At 40.1% G+C, this 22476-nt stretch overlaps 1 protein-coding gene across 1 annotated transcript; it reads left to right on the forward strand.

The window, feature by feature from the left end:
* Positions 1 to 2194: 2194 nt before the first annotated feature.
* Positions 2195 to 17863, forward strand: LOC109472867 (isocitrate dehydrogenase [NAD] subunit alpha, mitochondrial-like). Its single transcript, XM_019772731.1, has 11 exons — positions 2195 to 2239; positions 4483 to 4536; positions 5517 to 5600; positions 7068 to 7182; positions 8470 to 8657; positions 9800 to 9933; positions 10979 to 11081; positions 11852 to 11916; positions 12783 to 12867; positions 15260 to 15412; positions 16244 to 17863. The coding sequence occupies exons 1-11, from the start codon at positions 2213 to 2215 to the stop codon at positions 16325 to 16327; spliced, it is 1092 nt and encodes a 363-aa protein (XP_019628290.1). The 5' UTR covers positions 2195 to 2212; the 3' UTR covers positions 16328 to 17863.
* The last annotated feature ends 4613 nt before the right edge of the window (positions 17864 to 22476 follow it).

Genomic DNA, 22476 nt, shown 5'->3' on the forward strand with positions numbered 1-22476 from the left:
ATATATATATATATATCCCCACCTGGTCCTGATGCCGTCCCGTGAGACATTACTCTTTTGAAGAAGTATGCGGGCCACTTGATTTGACTTTTGGTGCCCCCTAGCGGCGCTTTTTGGTACTGCAGACGACCTTCCGCAATCTCTAAGCAGATGTTTCGGTGGCAAGACAGTAGCCACCGGTGGCTAATGGACACTCCTCTGGCCAATGGATACTGTCTTGCCACCGAAAGATCTGCTTGGAGATTAGACCTTCCGGGCTTTGTATCTCCTGTTCTAAACATGCTACAGTCACGATTTTTATGTGGTAGAAAGCTGTTAAAGTACAGACCGCGTTTAAGGTCGTTTAAAACGCGTGCAAATCTAGTTTATAAGTCGTGCAGAAGTCGTTTACATATGCGTGCACACGCGTTTACAATATTCGTGTACACGCGTCTGGATGCCGTGGCCCGTTTACAGCGATCAGTTTCAAGGTACCCCATTTTTGGCAAGCTTGGAGCGTCCGATTCCAGGTCATTGACCCCACAGAAGACCCCAGTTACGCACCACCCGCTCAGTTAGCTAGTGCGGCCGATCGACACAAAGTGTCCCAAATATAAAACTTTGGACAAACACCGTTGTCCAAAAAATGCCAATTCTACATCTAAATCGTTTACAGCTTTTACTCTAGGATCCCTTAGTCCTTTATCCCCAATAGTGACGCCGCGATCGCGCGTGCCATTTGTCATCTTGCAGGTCGCACGTCTACGCGGAGCTGCGTCCGAGGTCATTGACCTGTGCGGTGTCGGGTAATAGTGAAGCATGACGTCCACCCGCCCAGCTATCAAACAAATATCCCTAGTAACTTTCCATAGCCATTTTTTTTTACCAGCACAACCCTGATACTACCGTATTTTTCATATGCGACCAGGTTTTACTGAACATTGTGAATGATGTCGGGACAAACGTTTGTGGGTCGATTATTCTCAAAATTTCTCATCTGGAACTCATACTTGAACCAGTAAATTTCAAAATGGTTAGAATATTCCCCGTTGCTGCGGTGAAGGAGATACTAGTATGTTGTTTACAAGCGGCAGCCTGGCCGTGCTGTGTACTGTTGTCGCCGACACATTAGACAATGCAACGTGCAGCCGACACGATCTTGCTCAGGGAATTTCTGTAGCGGACTAAACATTTCCAACTGCCTTGTTTTCGTACTAGTATCAAGATATCAAGTGTTGAGCGTTAACAGACATATCATGCATATGGTTACAGCACCAACTCTGTCAATAAAACAGTAGTATTCAAATGCATGTATTGAGTCAAATGAAAGATTAAAAAGGGAATAGTAATCATAAGTTTATAACATTGAAAGTAAAAAGTTTACTAAAACTTCACATACACCTCGCGACAGACCATTCCTCCTAGAAAACTCCTCTCCATCAACAGATACCGGGAACCTTTTCTTCCACCTATATCCATGAATGGCACATTTATTTTCACCATATCAGTTTTGATATTGAAATAAATGCATATTTTAGAAACATTTTCGATCCCCGGCCGAGTAAAACCAAAGACATTAAACGTTGTACATACTGCTTTCTCTGCTTTAATAGCACTCAGCATTTGGGAAAGAGGAGATGAACACACACCATGTGCACCACTACCAGTGGACTAGCTCCCTTCTGTAATGACTGCACTGCTGTGTGGCCCAGGGCTATTGAAAATGGAGATGGGCGCCGCCCTATGCGTTACTTGACGCGGGAAGGCTCCTTAACTTAACTTTTAGAACTTGTCTATTAACATATTATCATCACTTTGAATGCACGTCCCCAACTACTTAGATGCAGCCTTTTGTCTTACGGATTCCTTAGATACAACCCATGATATCAAACGTCTTAAAGGGATAGAACAATTATTTGTTAATAATTTAAAATTCATATTTCCCGCCGTTCGAAAACATGACAAGTCAAGGACGGCCTCGCTTTGGCTTTTGAACGATTCCATTAGGGGAATTGGGGAGATTTCTTTTTATAGATTCAATATTATAATAAAATTGGTCAAAGATAGCCTTATTGTATTTTAAGATTCTATACATTTTTTTTGAGGCCATTCATTAAACTTTAAATATGAGAAATATTGATATGATCTATCTTAAATCACGATTGAAAAGTCTGTAACACCTACGAAGTTTGGTATCATCCAATGTGAGGTCACAGGGTCATATCTCGCCAACATGGCTGCCGGTGTGATCAGGTCACTTGTAAGTCGTTCATTTTTCTCGTTTTTTTGCCTATTTTGTACATAAAGATGATATCAAAACACACCGTTATTATCTTTAAACACATCCGCCTATACCAGTTGATCTTGAAAGTGGTAATATTGTTATTTGTTGTTTTTTGACGGTATGACATTGAAGTGTTCTTTTTGTCACTGGTCACCGATTGCGAAACCGATTCTCTATAAATTATTTTCATCAGATTTTGTCATTTTTCACTGTCCCGCGATTCATTTTCAAACAGTTTAATTGTTGCTATGTACGAAGATATGATTTGATTGCCTTTGAAACACACAAAACGTTACAAAGTGTGTGATATGGTAAATCGAACATGCACCCTTCATCGTACACCGTTATACACGTGTTGTATACTTGTCAAAGGCATTTGCAAATTATTTCAGAGCGGCCAAAAATTATTTGTGACTCTGAATTTTTATTTTTTAGTCTTAGCACATTTTCATCATCATTTTGTCCCATTTCATACAGTTTTGTAATGGCTAAGAAAATACATTATTAAAGGCATCCCTGGCTATTATTTTTTGGTACCACCAATAAATAATTAGAACCAGACTATGATATGAAACAAACAACCGTTTTTACATCACATTTTTTTTTAACAAGCTTTATTCAAATAAACAAAACACATACAAGACAAAGAGGTATACAAACACTAAACATACAAATAGACTTAGTGGCAATCAGTTTTTACAAGGTAAGTTAAAAAGGTTCCCATTTTTTGTTGTGCTTTGATATTTTGTTCTTAAGTGTCGCAATATTTTTCTCTAGTCTATGTACATACTTAACGAAGGTAATAAATTTATGGATAGATAGATTAGGTGACTCCCGGTTTTTATAAATATATATTTTACCTAATAAAATAATAACATTACAAATGACTGGTGTTTCACTTGAAAGGTCTCCCAGCAATACATTCAATGGGTTGTTAATATCTAAGTAGTGTCCTGTTGTTGAATTAAACCAGACTTGAACTTTTTTCCAGAATGAAAATACAACATGACAGTTCCAAAATAAATGCTTACTTGTTTCTTCCTCTTCCCCACACAGAGAACATTTCGAAATACTTTTGATATTCCAAACATACAGCATTCTGTTGGTGGCGAGAAACTTATGTAAGAGTTTAAATTGGAACATCCTGCTTGAGGAGTCTATAGTTATTTTGTAAGGTAACTGAAATATTTGTCTCCAGGGGAGAACAGCATTAAAATCATCCTCCCAATAAGACATGGTATTTTCTGGGTCTATCTTAAGGCTTTTGTTTTCCATAAAGAAGTCATACACTTTCTTATTAATCTTTGTTCCGTTACACCACTCATAGTTTTTTAAGAGCGGTCTGCACACTTGCAAGTGATTGAAAGTATTACTAGTTTTTCTTGGACACACTCTAACTAATAAAGAAAACAGCCCATTGTATGTATATTCAGAGCAGAGCTTCCCGTATTTCTTAAGTAGTACTTGATATGGTATGGGTTTTCCATTTTTTCCATCACATTTTTGCTTCACAGATATTAGTATTGGGTGAGGGTTGATTCAACTTACATTGAAAATTAAAAAATGACCAGAAAATTGACTTTGAGTTTGAAAATCCAACTTGAAATTGCTTTTAATAAAGTTTAATCATGCTTGGATACAGATTCAGTAGAAATAGGCTTGAAATAGGCCACTCACTGCAATTAACTTCTTTCAAAGTGCCTTATGAATGGGTATACTAATCTCCAAGCAGATTCGGTGGGGCAAGGGGACTTTATATTGGCCAGTCCTGTATCCATTGGCCGCCTGTATCCAACGTTCGCCCCATGAAAAAGTGTCAGAGTGATTAGGTTTGAAAGGCTTGAAGCCTTCCGTTCTGTGGCAGATTCGTGGGGCGAACATTGGATACAGGCGGCCAATGGATACAGGACTGGCCAATATAAAGTCCCCTTGCCCCACCGAATCTGCTTGGAGATTAGGGTATACCTCTACCAGTCAAAATATTTCAACAGTAAGTAATTACAATCTGATACTAGTTAGGAAAGACAATACATTGTACATGACTGTATAATAGCCTGTTCTGTGTATGTGTTACATCGGAATTAAACCTTGAAAAAGCATGTGGGGAATGCCAATATTGCTATTTCACATGAATAGATATCATTACTAATCATTGACCGATTTATATACTAGTATATTGTATTTTTAAATACAATATTTGATTGAATGATTTCTCACAGTCACAAGGTCTGAGAAGAATAACACCTTTTGGATCCAGACTTTATTCGGATGAAGTAAGTATGGATATTTTTTCTTCCTTTTTTCCTCCATATTACTAGACGTATCATAGATTCACTGCCCCAAGATGTTATTGTTTATCTTGTTAAAGCTTCATGACTCACTACATCAGTACTAAATTGTTTCTAAAGGCTTTTAAGATGTCAGATAGCTTTCTAGAGGAATGAATCCACTCTGCTTTATACAAATGTACTTAACTTTTTCTAAGGCACATGCAAATTTTATATGAACTTCTAAGTAAGTTTGCTGGCTTAATTGCAAATGTTTGCTATAACTTGTATAAGTTTCTTTGGCTTAAGCTCCCGGAAAAGATTAATCAGTAAGGTCAGATCTATGTTGCTTGAACAAAAGATTATATAGAGTAATAGTGTACCCAGTGTACATGTATTAGCCTGTCTGAATAGTTTTAATTTCAATTTTGTCTCATGTAATTTGTAACATGTTTATATAGTGGGGTGACAATCCTAGGATGGTCCGTGGGCATTTTTTAAAAGTCTTTGACTAAGCTTACTACTGGTAGTTTAATGACATCTTTTTCTTTATCTAAAATACAAGCCAATTTTTGTCCATCAAATGTTGTTGACGGATTAGGTAAAATTGACAATTACTAGGTCAAATGACAGAAAGACAGACCCTAGCCTGGTATCCAGTCTTATGTGGTAGGCTCGGGTTTTTCTCAGGGCTGTAAGAGTTCTGTCCCGCCCGCCTCAGCTAGGATTCCCGGTGTGTATTTTTACAATGGGAGATCATGTTGGGGCAAACCAAATCCCCAAGCATAGTACCATCTGTTATTAGCGTAACACTCCTACCGGGACGGCCTGTTTCATTGGGTGGAGGAAGCTATTAGAGCCCCTGAAGACAGTCAGCCTGCCTGAACACCCCAACACCCCCAATCACGTAAGACTGGATACCAGGCTAGACGAACCCTGGCTAGTAGAGTGTGTTCACCATTATGCCAATCCCTCTGTCCTAACAGGTTAGAACAGTGACCCTGATCCCTGGTGATGGCATCGGGCCTGAGATCTCAGCAGCCGTACAGGAGATCTTCGCAGCTGCCTCAGTAAGTTTTTTATGTGTATACTACTACATGTGGTAGCTGCCCCCTGGCATAATACACCAGCTTTGCAGGCATGCAGCGGTACCTGGTTGTGTTACATGGAATAACCAGTAAGAAGAGTCGATTCACCCTACATCTAGACAATGATAAACTCAGCCTACCATATTGTTCTTGAATTGCCAAAATAAAGCCAAGTTTAGAAAAATGGACTGTCTGATATACAAATTATGTATAACATTTAATTGCTGTAGCCTGTATACCAGGCTTCAAACATGGCTGGAAAGATTAAAAAAACTGGCCGAATAGGCAATCATTATCCTCTACCAGGCTTCATAGGCGGCTGAAAAAAGTAGAAATTGGCCAAATAGAGAGATAACATGCCAGGGGAGTTGGTCCACTAAGGGAGTACAGTTTCCCAAAATGGGTGTAACTGTACTCCTTTTTTGACCATTATATTACTCCCCTGGCATGTTATCTCTCTATTTGGCCAATTTCTACTCTTTCCAGTTGCTTCTGAAGCCTGGTAGAGGATAATGACTGCTTGCTCAATGAGAGTAACAAAAGCAAAAACTATTAAGTTTGTACAAAACCTATTTCCTTACTTCCTACACTTAAGCACTATAGAAAATATTACATGCCTAATTCATCTAGACATACCTTCCACCAAAAAACATATCTGTTCCTTTATCTCTACTAGTATAACTGAAAAGCGAGGAAAAGTTGATTTATCAAAATTTAATGATGGTTAGTTTTATTTTGTATCAATTGTCTGTATCTGTTCATCATGTTTTGTTGTGAACTGTACTTAAACCAGTGTGGCAAAAATGTGCAATAAAGGTTTAGAGTTAAAACTTTTGGTCCAACACAAACATTCTCTCACCTAGAGCTTTCGACCAGTCACTCTGGTCTTCCTCAGTAGACTGACCCAGTGAGGCTTGTCACGTGGCTTCTTTGAAGTGTGATGTCAGTCTAGGTGAGAGAATTTTTTGTGTTGGATCTAAAGTTTTAACTCCAAACATGTAAAGTAACAACACAGATGAACTTTCATGACATGCCCGTAGCCAGGATTTTGAATGGGGGTGGTTCTTCCCACTGCTTGAGGGACCAGCGAGCGCCGTAGGCTCGAGGTTGCTAGGGGGGTCGGGGGGCATGCTCCCCTGGTAAATTTTTAAAAATGAACCTTCTGAAATGGCATTTCCTGCATTTTTTTTGAGGATTTCAAAGAAAAAATCAGAGATAACTTTTTTCAATGACAAAGTAGGCAGTTTCCCTACGATTCCAGCCTCGCTGGTGACACAAATTGGTCCATATTTTCAAGAAAAAATGGACCAAAAAGTAGACCTTTGAGCCTTGTGGGGGGGTTCTTCCGAACCCCTGGCTATGGGCATGCATGATGTGCAATAAAGGTCGTCATTCATTCAGTAAAGGACCTGAGTCCAGTATCAGTGAGTCTCCTATTTTTTTCTCCAGGCTCCTATAAAGTGGGAGACATCAGATGTGACGGCCATCAAGGGTCCAGGTGGGAAGTACATCATCCCTCCTGAGGCTCAGGAGTCCATGAACAGGAACAAGATCGGACTCAAAGGTAAGCCAGGACCACTCCTATATACTTTAACCCTTGTCCTGTGGAGCCCAACAATTGTTGTTCTGCACATACAGTACAAGTCATATAGAATACAACACGGTGTATTCTGTATTGCCCGAGGTATCGGCCCGACTCACGGGAGGGCCAGGACTGAGGGCGATGCGGAATACACCGCGTTGTATTTTATTTATGTCATACCCGAGAAAACGCGCCTTTCAATGCAAGATGAGCCAAAAGTTTGTGCCACTAAACCCTAAAATGCAACAACATCAATTCTAACGTCCGGATTCTGTATTCAAATTTTCGAAAGGGGCATACGCGGTTAGGGTGAAACGCGTTCGAATCGTTCTATGGAAGCGTTCGATAATGGGTTCCGTACCGGGCCATACCGTAAAGTACGGCCCTGTCCGGAACCCGTTATCGAACGTTATCGCGGCCCAGGTATGATATAACATACATGTAGTATATAGCACTCTGTATAGCCATAGGTACGATTTGGGGGTATTTCTCGTGCAACGCACCACACCGCAGTGAAACGCAAGGAACTATACCGCCTCAGGGAAAAAAAAAGTTGGGGGTCTACAACCTACTAATTAAGACATGAAATTATTGAAAAATACTGTGTAAAAAATGCCAGCAGGACAAGGGTTAAAGGGGGCATTATGTAACATTTTTGCCTACATTTAGTGACTAAACAGTGTGCCTGTTGTGATACATACAATGTACAACATGAACCATCCTCTGCTACATGTATAAAGCACAAGAATCTTTGATCATGAACTGGTATTATTCTAAACTGATGGAAGAGCCTGAACACTAACTTCTTGTTTTATTTGTCTTCAACCAGATATGCTAAAACAAAAACAAAAACTATGATAACACACTGAATCATAAAACCATCACGTTTTCTTAACCAAAAGTAGAAAACAATTTCCTTCGCAGTGTGCAAAATACCTGGTTGCCCAGTTGCCCTGGGCAACCAAATTTTACTTGGGGCAACCTATTTTTGAACCTTGAATTTTAAGAATGCCCCCCCCACACACACACAAACACTTGGCTTGTACCACTGTATCCGTCAGATGCTTTTTAATTTTAAGTATTAATCGCTATTACTAGTATCAGTTAACTAGAGGCTGTTAGAAATATTCTCAAAGGCTTACATGTATGTATGCAACATTACTTGATTTAAGGAAAGTAGTAAATCATACATAGGTGGGGCAACCTGGTTCAAAAAAGTATTTTGTACACTGTTCAAATATCCCGTGACCACCTTGTGTCTTCTCCCAGGCCCCTTAAAGACGCCTGTTGGTAAGGGTCACCCTTCCATGAACCTGCTCCTGAGGAAGACCTTCCAGCTGTATGCCAACGTGCGCCCCTGTAAGTCCATCGAGGGCTACAAGACTCCCTACCCTGACGTGGACCTGGTCACCATCAGGGAGAACACTGAGGGGGAGTACAGCGGGATTGAACACATGGTAGGACAGCACAAATGGTACAGCTTTTTTAGGGTACATAGTCACCATCAGGGAGAACACCGAGGGGGAGTACAACAGGATTGAACATATGATAGGACAGCACAAATACATGTACCATCAGGGAGAACACTGAGGGGGAATACAGCGGGGTTGAACACATGGTAGGACAGCACAAATATAGCTTTACACACAGTCACCATCAGGGAGAACACTGAGGGGGAGTACAGCGGGATTGAACACATGGTAGGACAGCACAAACGGTACAGCTTTACATATTAGTCACCATCAGGGAGAACACTGAGGGGGAGTACAGCGGGATTGAACACATGGTACGACAGCACAACTGGTATACTGTAACAGCTTTTTTACAGTACGTACAGTCACTATCTGAGGGGAATACAGCAGGATTGAACACATGGTACGACAGCACAAATACAGCTTTACATTAGTCACTGTCAGGGGAAACACTGAGGGGAGTACAGCGGGATTGAACACATGGTAGGACAGCACAAATACAGCTTTACATACAGTCACCATCAGGGAGAACACTGAGAGGGAGTACAGTGGGACTGAACACATGGTAGGACAGCACAAGTGGTACAGCTTTTTTAGAGTACATACAGTCACTATCAGGGACAACACTGAGGGGGAGTACAGCAGGATTGAACACTGGTAGGACAGCACAAAATTAATACATCTTTTTACTGACATGGTTTACAAGCACATAGTGTACAGTCACTATCAGACTTTCAGAGAGAACTCCAAGAGGGAGTACAGCAGGATTAAATACATGGTACATGTAGGACAGCACAAATGATACAGTTTTTACTGACACAGTTTGCAAGTACATACAGTCAGTATCATAGACAACATTGAGGGGAAGTACAATGGGATTGTAAACAGTACATGGTAGGACAGCACAAATATAGCTTTTACTGACACAGTTTACTGACACAGTACATGGTTGGATCAGTTAACAAGGGCATACAGTTTTGTGTTGGATAGTCTTTCATCAAGATCAACATATGGGCAGCTACTGGTGGTATACATGTACATGTACATTGTAAACGTAACTAATACATGTAGTATGCATTTAATGGGTTATCATTATATTCTTTATCATTTTTCTGATTTTCTAACAGATAGTTGACGGGGTGGTGCAGAGCATCAAGCTGATCACAGAGCCGGCCTCACGAAGAGTGGCGGAGTTTGCCTTTGACTTTGCCCGAGCTCAGGGCAGGGACACAGTCACCGCTGTACACAAGGCTAACATCATGTGAGTCACAAGTTTGGGATACACTGTCAACTCGCAAAAAAGTATTTCTAGCCCAGACTGCCAGACTGTAGTGTGCACAATAGAGAATGTGGCCATGACTACTGATACTAAGTGCACATCCACTTCAAATTATTTTAGAATTTAGCTTGTTCATCAGATTCTGTGTTGACAGATATTATGAAACGCAAGAAAGTGGAATTACGCAAATTTTCAACTGTACGACTCCAGTGTTCCAGTGCAATCCACTATTTCTGTGACATCGCATCTGATGACACATGTACATCATGTACATGTAGTTTGGTTAGCAATGGATCATACGATGTAGGTGGCAGAGAAGTCTGTAGCACCCCCTGTCTTTGTAAATTTTGTACTGCCAAAATTGGAGCTGTGCACCAAATTTCTGACTGTAACTAAAAGTGTAAGTGCACTGTTGCACATTTGGAAGCCCATGCGAAAAACAGGCCTAAACACCTGTCTCGAGCATTGATTAACATGGCCCAGGTACATGTATGACATATTATCATATAGCCCATCAGAAGGCTGCATTTCACATGGGTTATCAGGCCATAACCTAAAAAGTGGGCGGTTATTCGACAGATAACTGCCCACTTTTTGGACCGTACCTTATATGGGGGACAGGACACTAACAGTAACTTACTAACAGTAGTGTTAAGACTTGTAATTTTTATCTATTAAAAAAAGGACCTTGTTTTTAATATTTTTCTTTTTAATACAGCACAATTAAATGCAGTAAATGAAATTTGAAGAGAAAAATACAAAAACATAATTTTTGACACCCCCACTAAAAGTGGCACTTTTCTAATGCCACGTGGTCACCGCAGATGATTACCTACATGTAGTAGATGATCTGTTTTTCCATTGGTTCTGTCCACACAATCTTGTTTCATGTTTCACTCGGTGGTTTATTCGGTGGTTATCACACCTGACCAGGGATTCTTTTACCATATACACTGTACACCTGTGGTCAGGGCATTAACCCTTTAGTAGTACTGAAATCCCAGTATAAGTTGTGACTGTTCCCCAGGCGCATGTCTGATGGCCTGTTCCTGAAGTGTTGTCGGGAGGTGGCTGAGGACTACAAGGACATCAGGTTTGAGGAGATGTACCTGGACACGGTCTGCCTCAATGTAAGATCCTGCTTTCTTCTCTTTAATGTCTTCACCAGTTAGGCCTCACCAATTTCATTTGTTGGTTCTAGGATTTTTTCTAAAAAAATACCTGTCATTGTATGAAGCCACAGGGCAAAAAAAATTAGGCCAAGGCATCCTATGCTAGCATAAAAAGCTACGATAAGAGCTATTAATTCAACATGCCGGGCCGGTTTGTAATTCAAACAATGAATTATAAATTTTTGGTCAAACTAATGCATTTTCAGATGGAAAAACTGTAACTTAACAACGTTTACCGGTCTGACCAGGTCATTTAAAAAAATTTTTAATCAGAAAAACAACTAGTGGTACCATACTTCCTTTTATACCACTCTAATACAGTATACAGTCACAATAGGGGCACTCTACTCTTTGCTCTATATGTAAGTTAGGGCAGGATGCTCTTAGAAATCCTCCTTTCAGCTTACAGGATTTCATTAATTGCGCTGATTAAGATTGTCCAATCGGAGACTAGAGCAAGTGCTGACTTTAAAAAATGCTGTGTAGGCAGGTCAGGGTGCCCTGTCCATGGTTCTCCTGACCAATCAGGTGGCCTGCTCTGATAGTGATTTGCATTCAATTAGCATTATTCTGATGTGTTGCAATAGACCTCCTTTTGAATATTAGGCTGGAATTCAAAGTTGAACAAGGGCCTCTTTTTAACTACAAGGCAACACAGCATACTGCTGACTATTGCTAAACCATGTCCCCAGAAAAAAAGTTGTATTTTCCCTTGTCTGTCTACTCAGATGGTGCAAGACCCGACACAGTTTGATGTACTAGTGATGCCCAACTTGTACGGAGACATCCTCAGGTATAGATGATTAGAACCCATCATCATTATCTGTTTTTTAATTAATCACACAATCAATGACAATTATGTTACAGTAGCATAATATGTATACTAGTGATGCATACCAGTTCACTGGACTTGGATCCGGACTTGAAAGAATGTTTAGGTTCGAGTCCAAAAAAACCTAAAAGTCAAGAACCGAGTCCGGACTTATTACCATAAAAGACCATTTCACATACCCCTTTTCTTTCCAAACCACCTAAAACCTTCTGTACATTGTAAAATCTTTGCTGCAAAATGAAGAAAACATTGCCATCGGGCATCGTCAAGTACCGGCCTCCATGTTATGTGGCCAAAGTTTCAACCAGACAACATTGCAAGGTTGCCAACATGCAATTTCGTATATGCCATGGGTTTAGGTCCGGACTTACAAGTCCGTACCTGAACCTAAACCTCTGGACTTTAATCCGGACCTGAACCTAAAATTGGGTTTAGGTATGCATCACTAATGTATACTGTCCAAATATCTAAGTAAAGAGACTGTTTTTACTCAACCAAGTCGTTTATTCATGCCGACGTTTCGGTGACCGTCTGTCACCTTCCTCGGGGCAATTCTGACTGGTTCACATTACATTGCAGCGCAGGTGTCACTGCTGATGCATTCCCAAATATACAATATTTATTATCTACCCATATGCGTGATTGGATATGTGTAATTGTACATTTGGGAATGCAAAAAAGTCTTTTTACTCAGTGTCTTACCAACCTGATGAAACTATTCACGGATGTCCAAATATCTGTTGTCATCACAAATTTTAGCTGACCACCAACACTTTTTCTAAATTTCTGTTTTCTAATGAACTTTCCCCTTTTTTTCCCCATGTCAGTGACTTGTGTGCAGGGCTGATTGGTGGACTTGGAGTCACACCCAGTGGCAACATTGGTGCTGACGGTGTGGCCATATTTGAGTCTGTAAGTACATTTTAGTGCTAATTAATCATATGTACTAGAACTGTGTGTTTTCTGAAGTATAACAATTTTTTTCTCTAATTTCCTGAAAGTGTGGTTGTGTGTGATGATGTGACAGTGTTCGAAATACCCGTCTGCAGTCTGCAATTTGCAGATAGACTTTCAAGATTGCAGAAGAAAAAATCTTATAATCTGCAATTTTGCAGAAGGAAAAGATAGGCTCCGGATTCAATAGATTTCAATATTAGCAAAGTAGCGGCGCTGTGAATAGATTGAAAACCTGCGCCGCACGAACCTGCCGCCGGCGTTTTCCAGCAGACTGTAATGGTCCCATATAAGGGAATTTTGGGTCAAAGTTGAGCGATTCCGACAAGGCGACGAAAGGCGACGATAACCAAATATGGGCCCTCGGCATTTTCCGATGTTAGATTTCGTCACCCGGGAGGACCCGACAACTGCCTCGGCAATTTTCGGCAGTTTCCGCCGAGCATTTCCCAGCAGGCAACACGGCAAAGGAAACATGGCTTCTCCGAAGAAGCACACTCGCCTCGGCGATAATTTGCCGAAGTTTCGATGTTTTTCCTTGGTATTTTGCATGATTCAAGGAAAGAAAACAAGTTGATCACATGAACAAAAGAGAAATACAGCACTGGGAACCTAATGGTCCGTTTTGTTGGGCGGTAATTTCTCATTTGGAGTGAAAATTTACGTGCGTCACAATTTGTGACCATGTGGTGTAAAATATCAGTGATTTTCGGCTCGATCCGAACCAAACACGGCCCGTAAACTTGTGCTTTGTGATTTCTAGATGACTATCGGTACCGAAAAAACGGGATAATATTGTTGCAAAATGAGAGAGACGGAGACTAAGGTAAACTTCGTTTATTTGAAGGCTGGATTTTGATTTTCCTGGCAGGCTTCCTTGCATGTAGTGACCATCAGTAACAACAAGTATGGATTTTTGTTCCGGCCCAAAAAAACGGTCCACCGACGTTTCGTTTTTTTTGGACTGGACCGATAAAATTTTTACGGTCCAAACATATTTGAAATAGTGATATTTTGAAGAATTTCAGTTATGCTACAGATTTACAAAGCTATATATACAATATATATGATGCAAAAATAGGCATTATTGGTTTCAGAAGGTTGTAATATGGGGGCTTGTGTATTTGCAGAAAGTATTTTTCCAAATTGCAGGACGAAATTTTGACTCTTCTGCAATATTGCAGAGCACTGAAAAAAAGTATTTCGACCACTGTGTGAATATTTCCAGTTGCATGTTTCCTTGAGTCAGGGTTGCCTGCTAAATATGTCTTGAAGCTTTGTGCATTTCTTGAAAGTTTGATGTGCATTTCTTGAAAGTTTGTGCATTACCCCCAAATTGTGTGCATCTATTCATGACAGCCATATTCATTGCTGGTTTGGACCTTGCCAACCTGTCAGCCTTGTAGTGCATGCGTGCATTTGTGCGTGCACACTTACATGCGCTTCTTTGCTTGACCTGTGCATCTCTGCTTGTCTCTGCACAGCCCCAGAAAAGATTCTGTATGTTCCTTAAAGTCTGTGTATTCCTTAAGCCTCGGTCACAACCCGCCGTGCATGCTTTTTGTCCGTACGTTTTATTGGGAGGCTACGTCTGCTACGTTTTTCTGAAAACGTGGGGAAGGAGTGGCGTCAACGCACGTCACTCACACGGTGGCGCAAGGTGTACATGTAAGAGTGTGGTCTGCACGCCACGTCTGGCCGTGAGCGGTTGCGTGCATCGTTCGTTGCGCAAGTGGTGAGTTGTATGTGCTTACAATGTATAACGTACGGTCTCTGTGCAATTGCAACTTTACCGTAAAGAGGCCGCACTCACACGTGCTTCTTACGTACAGTATGTACGGGGCACGCGCGCCGCCCGTTCTCGATGAATCCGCAGACTGCACATAGAAAAAGTATTACATGCACTTAAAGTTCTACGGCGTGTCTGTGGGCTCCCAAATCCGTAGGATTCCGTACGGAGGCGGTACTCACCACGTACGGATGCCCTACGTTTGCCCACATTTTTGCACGTAGACAGCACGCAGATGAACGTACAGCGGGTTGTGACCATGTATGTTCCTTAGGTCCATGGTACAGCCCCTGACATTGCTGATAAGGACCTGGCTAACCCCACGTCCCTGTTACTCAGTGCTTAGTGCTGTGTGTGTTTCTTTAAGTCCTTACGATGTGTTTTCCTTAAAGACTCTGTATTGTACATGTATGTTCCTTAGGTCCATGGTACAGCCCCTGACATTGCTGGTAAGGACCTGGCTAACCCCACGGCCCTGTTACTTAGTGCTGTGTGTGTTTCTTTAAGTCCTTACGATGTGTTTTCCTTAAAGACTCTGTATTGTACATGTATGTTCCTTAGGTCCATGGTACAGCCCCTGACATTGCTGGTAAGGACCTGGCTAACCCCACAGCTCTGTTACTCAGTGCTGTGATGATGCTGAGGCATCTCGGTCTCCACGATCACGCTAGGCGCATCGAGACAGCAGCCTTCCAGACCATCAAGGAAGGAAAGGTACGTGCGCTAAACTAAGGCTACACCAATTTAATCTGTTCGTTCTCAGATTTTTTCTGAAAAAATATGAAGCGACGGGGTGAAAAAAAAAACAGGTCTAGGCATTCTATTATAGCCCCAAATGTTACAATAGAAGCCATGAAGTCAACACAAAAGACTGGGTTAATATACAAACAATGAATTTTCAACTTTTTAATCAAACCACTGCATTGAATCGATGATTGATAGATGGAAAAACTGTAACAACTAGGAAGAAAGGACTTTCCTCAACTGTTGGGCAAAATATTAGCATATTTGAGTTGATTGAACTTGATTCAGAACCAGAATCTTTTTTTTTTCAAATCAGAAAAAAAATGAGGCAAAGCTGACAACCAACAAATTAAATTGGTTTGGCCTAAAAAGGGTCTGACTCTAAGTTAGCTTATTTTGTATCTGTCTGTTAATTAGTTCAGTGTCTTTGTCCCAGGATCCTTAGATGAGGTATACATTAGGCCTTATAATCGTTAGATGTGGATTTATTTTGTAAATAGTAATTATGGTGATTTTCCTAGTTGTACTGTTAAAGTAACTGTCTGGAACTGTAGACAATTTTGTGAAATGTTGGAAAATGTTGGACACTGGCTAGAACACTGGCTAGAACACTGGCTAGAACACTGGCTAGAGCATTGGCTAGAGCACTGGCTAGAACACTGGCTAGAACACTGGCTAGAACACTGGCTAGAGCACTGGCTAGAACACTGGCTAGAACACTGGCTAGAACACTGGCTAGAACACTTGTACAACCTGCCTTTATACAGTTTATCAAATAACATTTTACATTCTATCCCACAGGCTCTGACAGGAGACTTGGGAGGAAAGGCCAAGTGCTCCGACTTCACAAGAGAGGTGTCCAAGAAGGTCCAAGAGATCGAATAACTGCAGTATGATTGTGGTAAAAAGACTTTTCTTTCCACCTGGTGAACTAGATGTGTACCTCCCACCACCACTAGAAAATTTGGCCTCAGAAATACACTTCCTTATCCCTTGCCACCCGTAGCCTTGTGTAGTGGTCCAAACGTACATGTAAAAGTAGTAGTCTGTATATTTTTGTGTACTTCTTACAGAGTTTAACATAGAGATAACTTTATGTGAAATGCACAATGTAGTTTCCTGAAGTTTTAGATAATGTACACCTGTGCCCTTGCTTATTAATGCCTTGTTCAGCTGTGCTGCTACGTATTTGCAATATATCAGTGAGTCAAACGCTTTCTTCGGTTCTCAAATGTAACGAAAAGTTAAGAAAAGTTAAAAGATAAGCTTTTATCATCAAGATTTACAATATAAAAGCTTTTTTTGCTTCAGTTGCAAGAACATTGTAACATACATGGATTTCTGTTGTAGATTTAGAATAAGTCACACAATTTTCAACCCATAGTGACATGTTATCAAAGTGCAAGAAGTACTGAGTGTCGGTTGCTCAGATTTTGACAAGAAGCAAGTTTCATTTTTCAGAAGAAACAGATAAAGTTAATGGATTTATATTCTACGTTACACTGAAAATTTCATTTTAAGGCCAAAGAGCTGACAACAAAAATTGGGGGGGAATTTGACGATAGCCCCGATAAAATATTTTATTTGATTCACAGCCGTAGTTTTGAGATAGTTTGAAACTCATCACAAGTTTATGTTTTCTTGTAACTTGCCATGTTTTTTCCTTATTCATACCATGCCCTAGACAACCTCAAACACTGTAACACACAAACACCTTATTTTACCCCCTATTTATTCATATTTTTATGAAGAATATCTCAAAAGTTACAGTACTATAAAATCACATATCATAATATCATAGTCCTTAACACTCTCTTACCACAATACAGTCAATATTCAACTCACTACACTAGTACTGTCACAGATGTTTAATATTAAACTAAACTAGTACTGTTACAGATGTGTAATAACAAAAGACCAGCAATACTTTCATCCCTCAAAAATGTTGCAACATTTTCAGTAAAGCATTTTGTACCGTAGATGTGTCCATGGAGATGTGTCCCAAGCTGTGTTTTCAAACATAAAATTGTTTTGTACTCAAGTTTCCAACATGATTGTATGAAAAAAGAAAAAGATTTTTATGTGCAATGTGTTGACAAAAAGAATCTTATTCAGATCTTTAAGTGGATTGCAATTGCATGGACGTGTATATTGTTATAGGGTATTTGGTATTGGAATTCTATGTATAGTGTTCTGTGTACTATAGAGTTTATCAAAGTACAAACTGAATGAATTTCTGTGTGTTAGAAGTATAGTTGGACACGAATGGCATGGATTCCTGGGATGAAAAGTTTTATAAACATTTTAATGAAAGACTGTTTAACAAACCTTTGACAGCTTTTTTTAGTCCGTATTTATTTTCAACCTGTTCTTATTGGTAAGACACATGTTGCAATGTCAAATAAAGAAAGCAGTTCCCTACCAGTCTGTTGTTTGGTACATTTATTTCTGTCACTTGATGAAGTATGGCGTATTTAAAATATGTAATAACAATACAGTCACGTACATGCCAGTACAAGCTAATGTACTATTACGAATTACGTTGATTTTTTGGGGAGGCTGCCTTCGGATTACGAAGACTAAAAAGGCCTGCTTACACCTTAGAAAAAAGGGGATGCAGGCCCCAACGTTGTGTATTGTATGATATCTTGTATGACTCAGCTCAGGACGAAATGATAACTTGCTAAACAAACCAGGATCGGGCTTGCAGATCACGGAATTATTTCCTCAAATGACGTATTTGAGTATTCCCGTAGGGTTAAAGCAAGAAGCTCCTTGGTTTAAGGTAATCTCCAAGCAGATTCGGTGGGGCAAGGGGACTTTTTGTTGGTCGCCAGTATCCACGATTGGCCGCCCGGCGGTTAGAGTTCCAGATGCCTTATCGCTTCATTTCAGACAGGAAATGCCGAGTCTGTCTTGTGAGCAGACCGGGTGATTCATACTCTACAGGCAGAGGTTTAGGCTCCGACTTAGTTCGACGTATTTTGAGGCGGCTATTTTTCCTTTTTCAGTGTAGTCCAGGCAGTATCCTTTTTTCACCAGCAAAACGCTGGCGTATAATTTGGATACTGTCCTGCTACTTTGATTCCGTCTTGTAGCCGGTAGAAGATCTGCTTGGAGATTTGGTATCTAAGGCTTGCGAGCAGGCCGCAGATAGACGGGTGATTCAGACAGCACACGGCCGACCCTTTGCACACTCCACAGTCAAGCTCTTCTCACAGACTTCATCTTGCTGTGAAGGTGGGTTTCAAACTTTCTTTCTCTTCAACTTGTTTAGTTAAAACATTCCTCCTCGTCTATAAAATGTAACACGGCGGTACCGTCTCACTTTTATACGCTGAAAAAAGTTGTTTAAAAGTCCCAAACTCTAATCAGACTTAGATAGATAAATAGGTAAATAACAATATAGAGTCTGCCCTTTTAATGGTCCTTTTTCCTAACAGAAAACCGAGCCACTATGTGTCTGAAAACTGTGTGTAAGTAAAAATGCCTCGATTTTGGGGACCCTTTTTTCGGAAAAATACTGCTCTAGATACGGCTGTGACATTGTAGCACAGATGTTGGTATCGTTAACCGCAATTTTGCTACGAGAATTAAGCTCCTTTCAGAACTACGTTGCCTGGTTCGATAAAAAAACAACTAAGTACTAAATTGCCCGCAACGATAACAATAAATTACCTCATGTAATTTCTCTCACCTATCCCTTAGTCTACTTATTTGACCATTGGGGCACCACAAAAGATCTGACAAAACGTTTTCTCCACCCTTCTCCGCTTTCTCAATTCCAAAGTTCTTTATTTTACTTATAGATTTATTTATTACAATTCCCCACATACATGAAAGGCATGGTGAAGCAGGTGGACATAAGGACATCTTTTCAAAGCCACCATGCCGACACCGTCATACTAATACATAAAAACATCATACATTACATTTATTCACAAGTTCACAACCATTATTTCAAAGGCATCCAGTGTGGTTTTTAGGGCTTGGACACACGAGTTTTCAGAGCCAATATTCTTGTCATTCATCTACATATTACATTGAAACCACAATATCTCAATTTATATTGACCCTCGCTCATGGAGCAAGAATTCCCAAAATTCTGACGGAAAATAGTCACTGGAAAGGCCCTGGGCTGAATTTTAGGGTACCACCCAGAAAGTAAAGGACTAATCTTGGGGCTTGCTTCGCCAGTTTCACCATCATGATCGGTCCGCTCCGACAACAAGTTTCCTGCACTTCCCCTTTTTGCAATCAAGGTCAGAGATATTTGATATTATCCTTCCATCTTTTCCGTTGCCTTTTCCTTTTCTTCCTCCCTGGACTGTTCCTTGTTTTCGCCTGTCCCGAAGACCGTGGCATGAGGTCATACCACATTAGTTCCCGTTTTCCGAAACGGGAGCGATTTTACATGTATACTTCTTGGCGGAGATTGAAGTGGTATTATTTTACGGAATCTCAAGTGGTATGGCCAGGATAATTTCTGTTTACTGTTAAAATCGACACATATGTAAAACCTGTGCATTTTGCAAATTAAGCCCTCCCCCCATTCCATGGGACCAAGTTTTCAACTTCATCTATACCGCAACAATATGCCCCCGTGCAAGATTTGTTCACTTAAAACTAATATACAACATTCTACCAACAAACAAGATGCTTCACATTTGGAAGATCAAGCATAGTCCATTATGTCTCTCTTGTTACGAAGAAGAAAACACCATTCACGCACTGTGGGATTGTCCAAAAGTCTATAGATTTTGGAATATAATCAAGAATTGGTATGAATAGCCGAAAAGAGATTAAAAATAGATGTATTTAATGTAACTAGACTAAACATAGATTTATTTCATGTAACTATTGGGGACATGGAAATGAGTCCTGTGCTCAACAATGTGATAATATTATTAGTCAAAATATTCATCTTTAATCAAAAGGGCAATCACCTGATGTTAAAGGATTTTATGGCCTATTTGACATTATATTATAAAACGGAACAAATTATAGCCTCCAGAAAGGACAAACTGTCAGCGCATTACAAAAATGGGGGCAAATGGCACAATTCTGATAACGTGTAAATACTGTATTTGTAGGTTGACCTTATGTTTGTTATATTCAGTTTGATATTTCAACCATTGATTTGTATCCAATATTACCCCCATGAAAAATGGAGGTATTGTTTTTGACGCGTCTGTGTGTGTGTGTTTATGTATGTATGTATGTGTGTGTGTGTTGTGTGTGTGTGCGCGCGCGTTTCCGCACATTTGTAGTCAGCATAACTTCAGAACGCCTTTATGGATTGTGATGATATTTTATATGTCGGTAAGTCTTAGGAAGACGAAGAACAAGGTCAAATATAGGCCTCCTGGTGGATGACCTTGGTACTGCAGCAGAATTTCCGGTTTTTGTATCTTTTGTCCTGAACATGCTATGGTCTTGATTTTTTGGTGACAGATAGCTTATCCTGTTAGGAAGAAGTGGTGTAAGTTTGGTCCCTCTAGCAGTTTGTTATGGAACTGCAGGTTAGTTTCTGGTAAAAACTTTAAAAGCCAATAAGTCCAGATAGGAACAACGTATATTTTATCATGTTTGGTATGTAGGTAGCTGAGAAAGAGTTGTACATAATTAAATGCAAATTTTGACAATAAGGACTTATTTTGCATAATTAATGAGGAAATTCCAGTCCAGTTCTTCTCACAGATCTTGCTGTGAAGGTGGGTTTCAAACTTTCTTTCTTCAACTTGTGTATATGAAACATTCCTCATTGTCCATAAAATGTTACAAGGCAGTACCGTCTCACGTTTATACGCTGAAAAAAAGGTTAAAAGTCCCAAACTCTAATAAGACTCGGATAAATAAATAGGTAAATAACAATATAGAGTCTGCCCTTTTAATGGTCCTTTTTGCTAACAGAAAACCGAGCCACTATGTGCTTTGAAAATTGTGTGTGAGTAAAAACGCCTCGCTTTTGGGGACCCTTTTTTTTCGGAAAAATACCGCTCTAGATACGGCTGTGACATTGTAGCACAGATGTTTGTATCGTTAACCACAATCTTGCTACATGAATTAAGCTCCTTCCAGAACTACGTTGCCTGGTTCGATAAAAAAAAACTAAGTAATAAATTGCCCGCAACGATAACAATAAATTATGTCATGTAATTTCTCTCACCTATCCCTTAGTCTAGTTATTTGAACATTGAGGCATTACAAAAGATCTGACAAAACATTTTCTCTACCCTCTTCGGCTTTCTTAATTCCAAAGTTCTTTATTTTACTTATAGATTTATTTATTACAATTCCACACATACATGAAAGGCATGGTGAAGCAGGTGAACATAAGGACATCTTTTCAAAGCCACCATGCCGACACCGTCATACTAATACATAAAAGCATCATACATTACATTTATAATTATTCACAAGGTCGCAACCATTATTTTAAAGGCATCTATTGCGGTTTTTAGGGCTTGGACACCCGATTTTTCAGAGCCAATATTCTTGTCATTCATCTATATATTACATTGAAACCACAATATCTCAATGTATATTGACCCTCGCTCATGGAGCAAGAATTCCCAAAGTTCTGACGGAAAATAGTTACTGGAAAGGCCCTGGGCTGAATTTTAGGGTACAACCCAGAAAATAAAGGACTCATCTTGGGGCTTGTTTCTACAGTTTCACCATCATGATCGGTCTGCTCCGACAAGAAGTTTCCTGCACTTCCCCTTTTTGCTAGCAAGGTCAGAGATATTTGATATCATCCTTCCATCTTTTCCGTTGCATTTCCCTTTTCTTCCTCCCTGGACTGTTCCTTGTTTTCGCCTCTCCCGAAGACCGTGGCATGAGGTCATACCACTTTAGTTCCCGTTTCCCGAAACTGGAACGGTTTTACATGTATATTTCTTAACGGAGATTGAAGTGGTATTATTTTAAGAAATCTGAAGTGGTACCATGGTATGGCCAGGATAATTTCTGTTTACTGTTAAAATCGACATATAGGTAAAACCTGTGCATTTTGCAAATTAAGCCCCCCC

The sequence above is a fragment of the Branchiostoma belcheri genome, unplaced genomic scaffold (genome assembly GCF_001625305.1).
Source record: "Branchiostoma belcheri isolate BF01 breed outbred unplaced genomic scaffold, Haploidv18h27 scaffold287, whole genome shotgun sequence".
Taxonomy (NCBI): Eukaryota; Metazoa; Chordata; class Leptocardii; order Amphioxiformes; family Branchiostomatidae; genus Branchiostoma; species Branchiostoma belcheri.

Coding starts and splice junctions, on each gene's coding strand:
- LOC109472867 (XM_019772731.1), top strand. CDS start 2,213: ATGGCTGCCGGTGTGATCAGGTCACTT. Junction 5,601..7,067: donor AGATCTTCGCAGCTGCCTCA/GTAAGTTTTTTA, acceptor TTTTTTCTCCAG/GCTCCTATAAAGTGGGAGAC. Junction 7,183..8,469: donor GAACAAGATCGGACTCAAAG/GTAAGCCAGGAC, acceptor GTCTTCTCCCAG/GCCCCTTAAAGACGCCTGTT.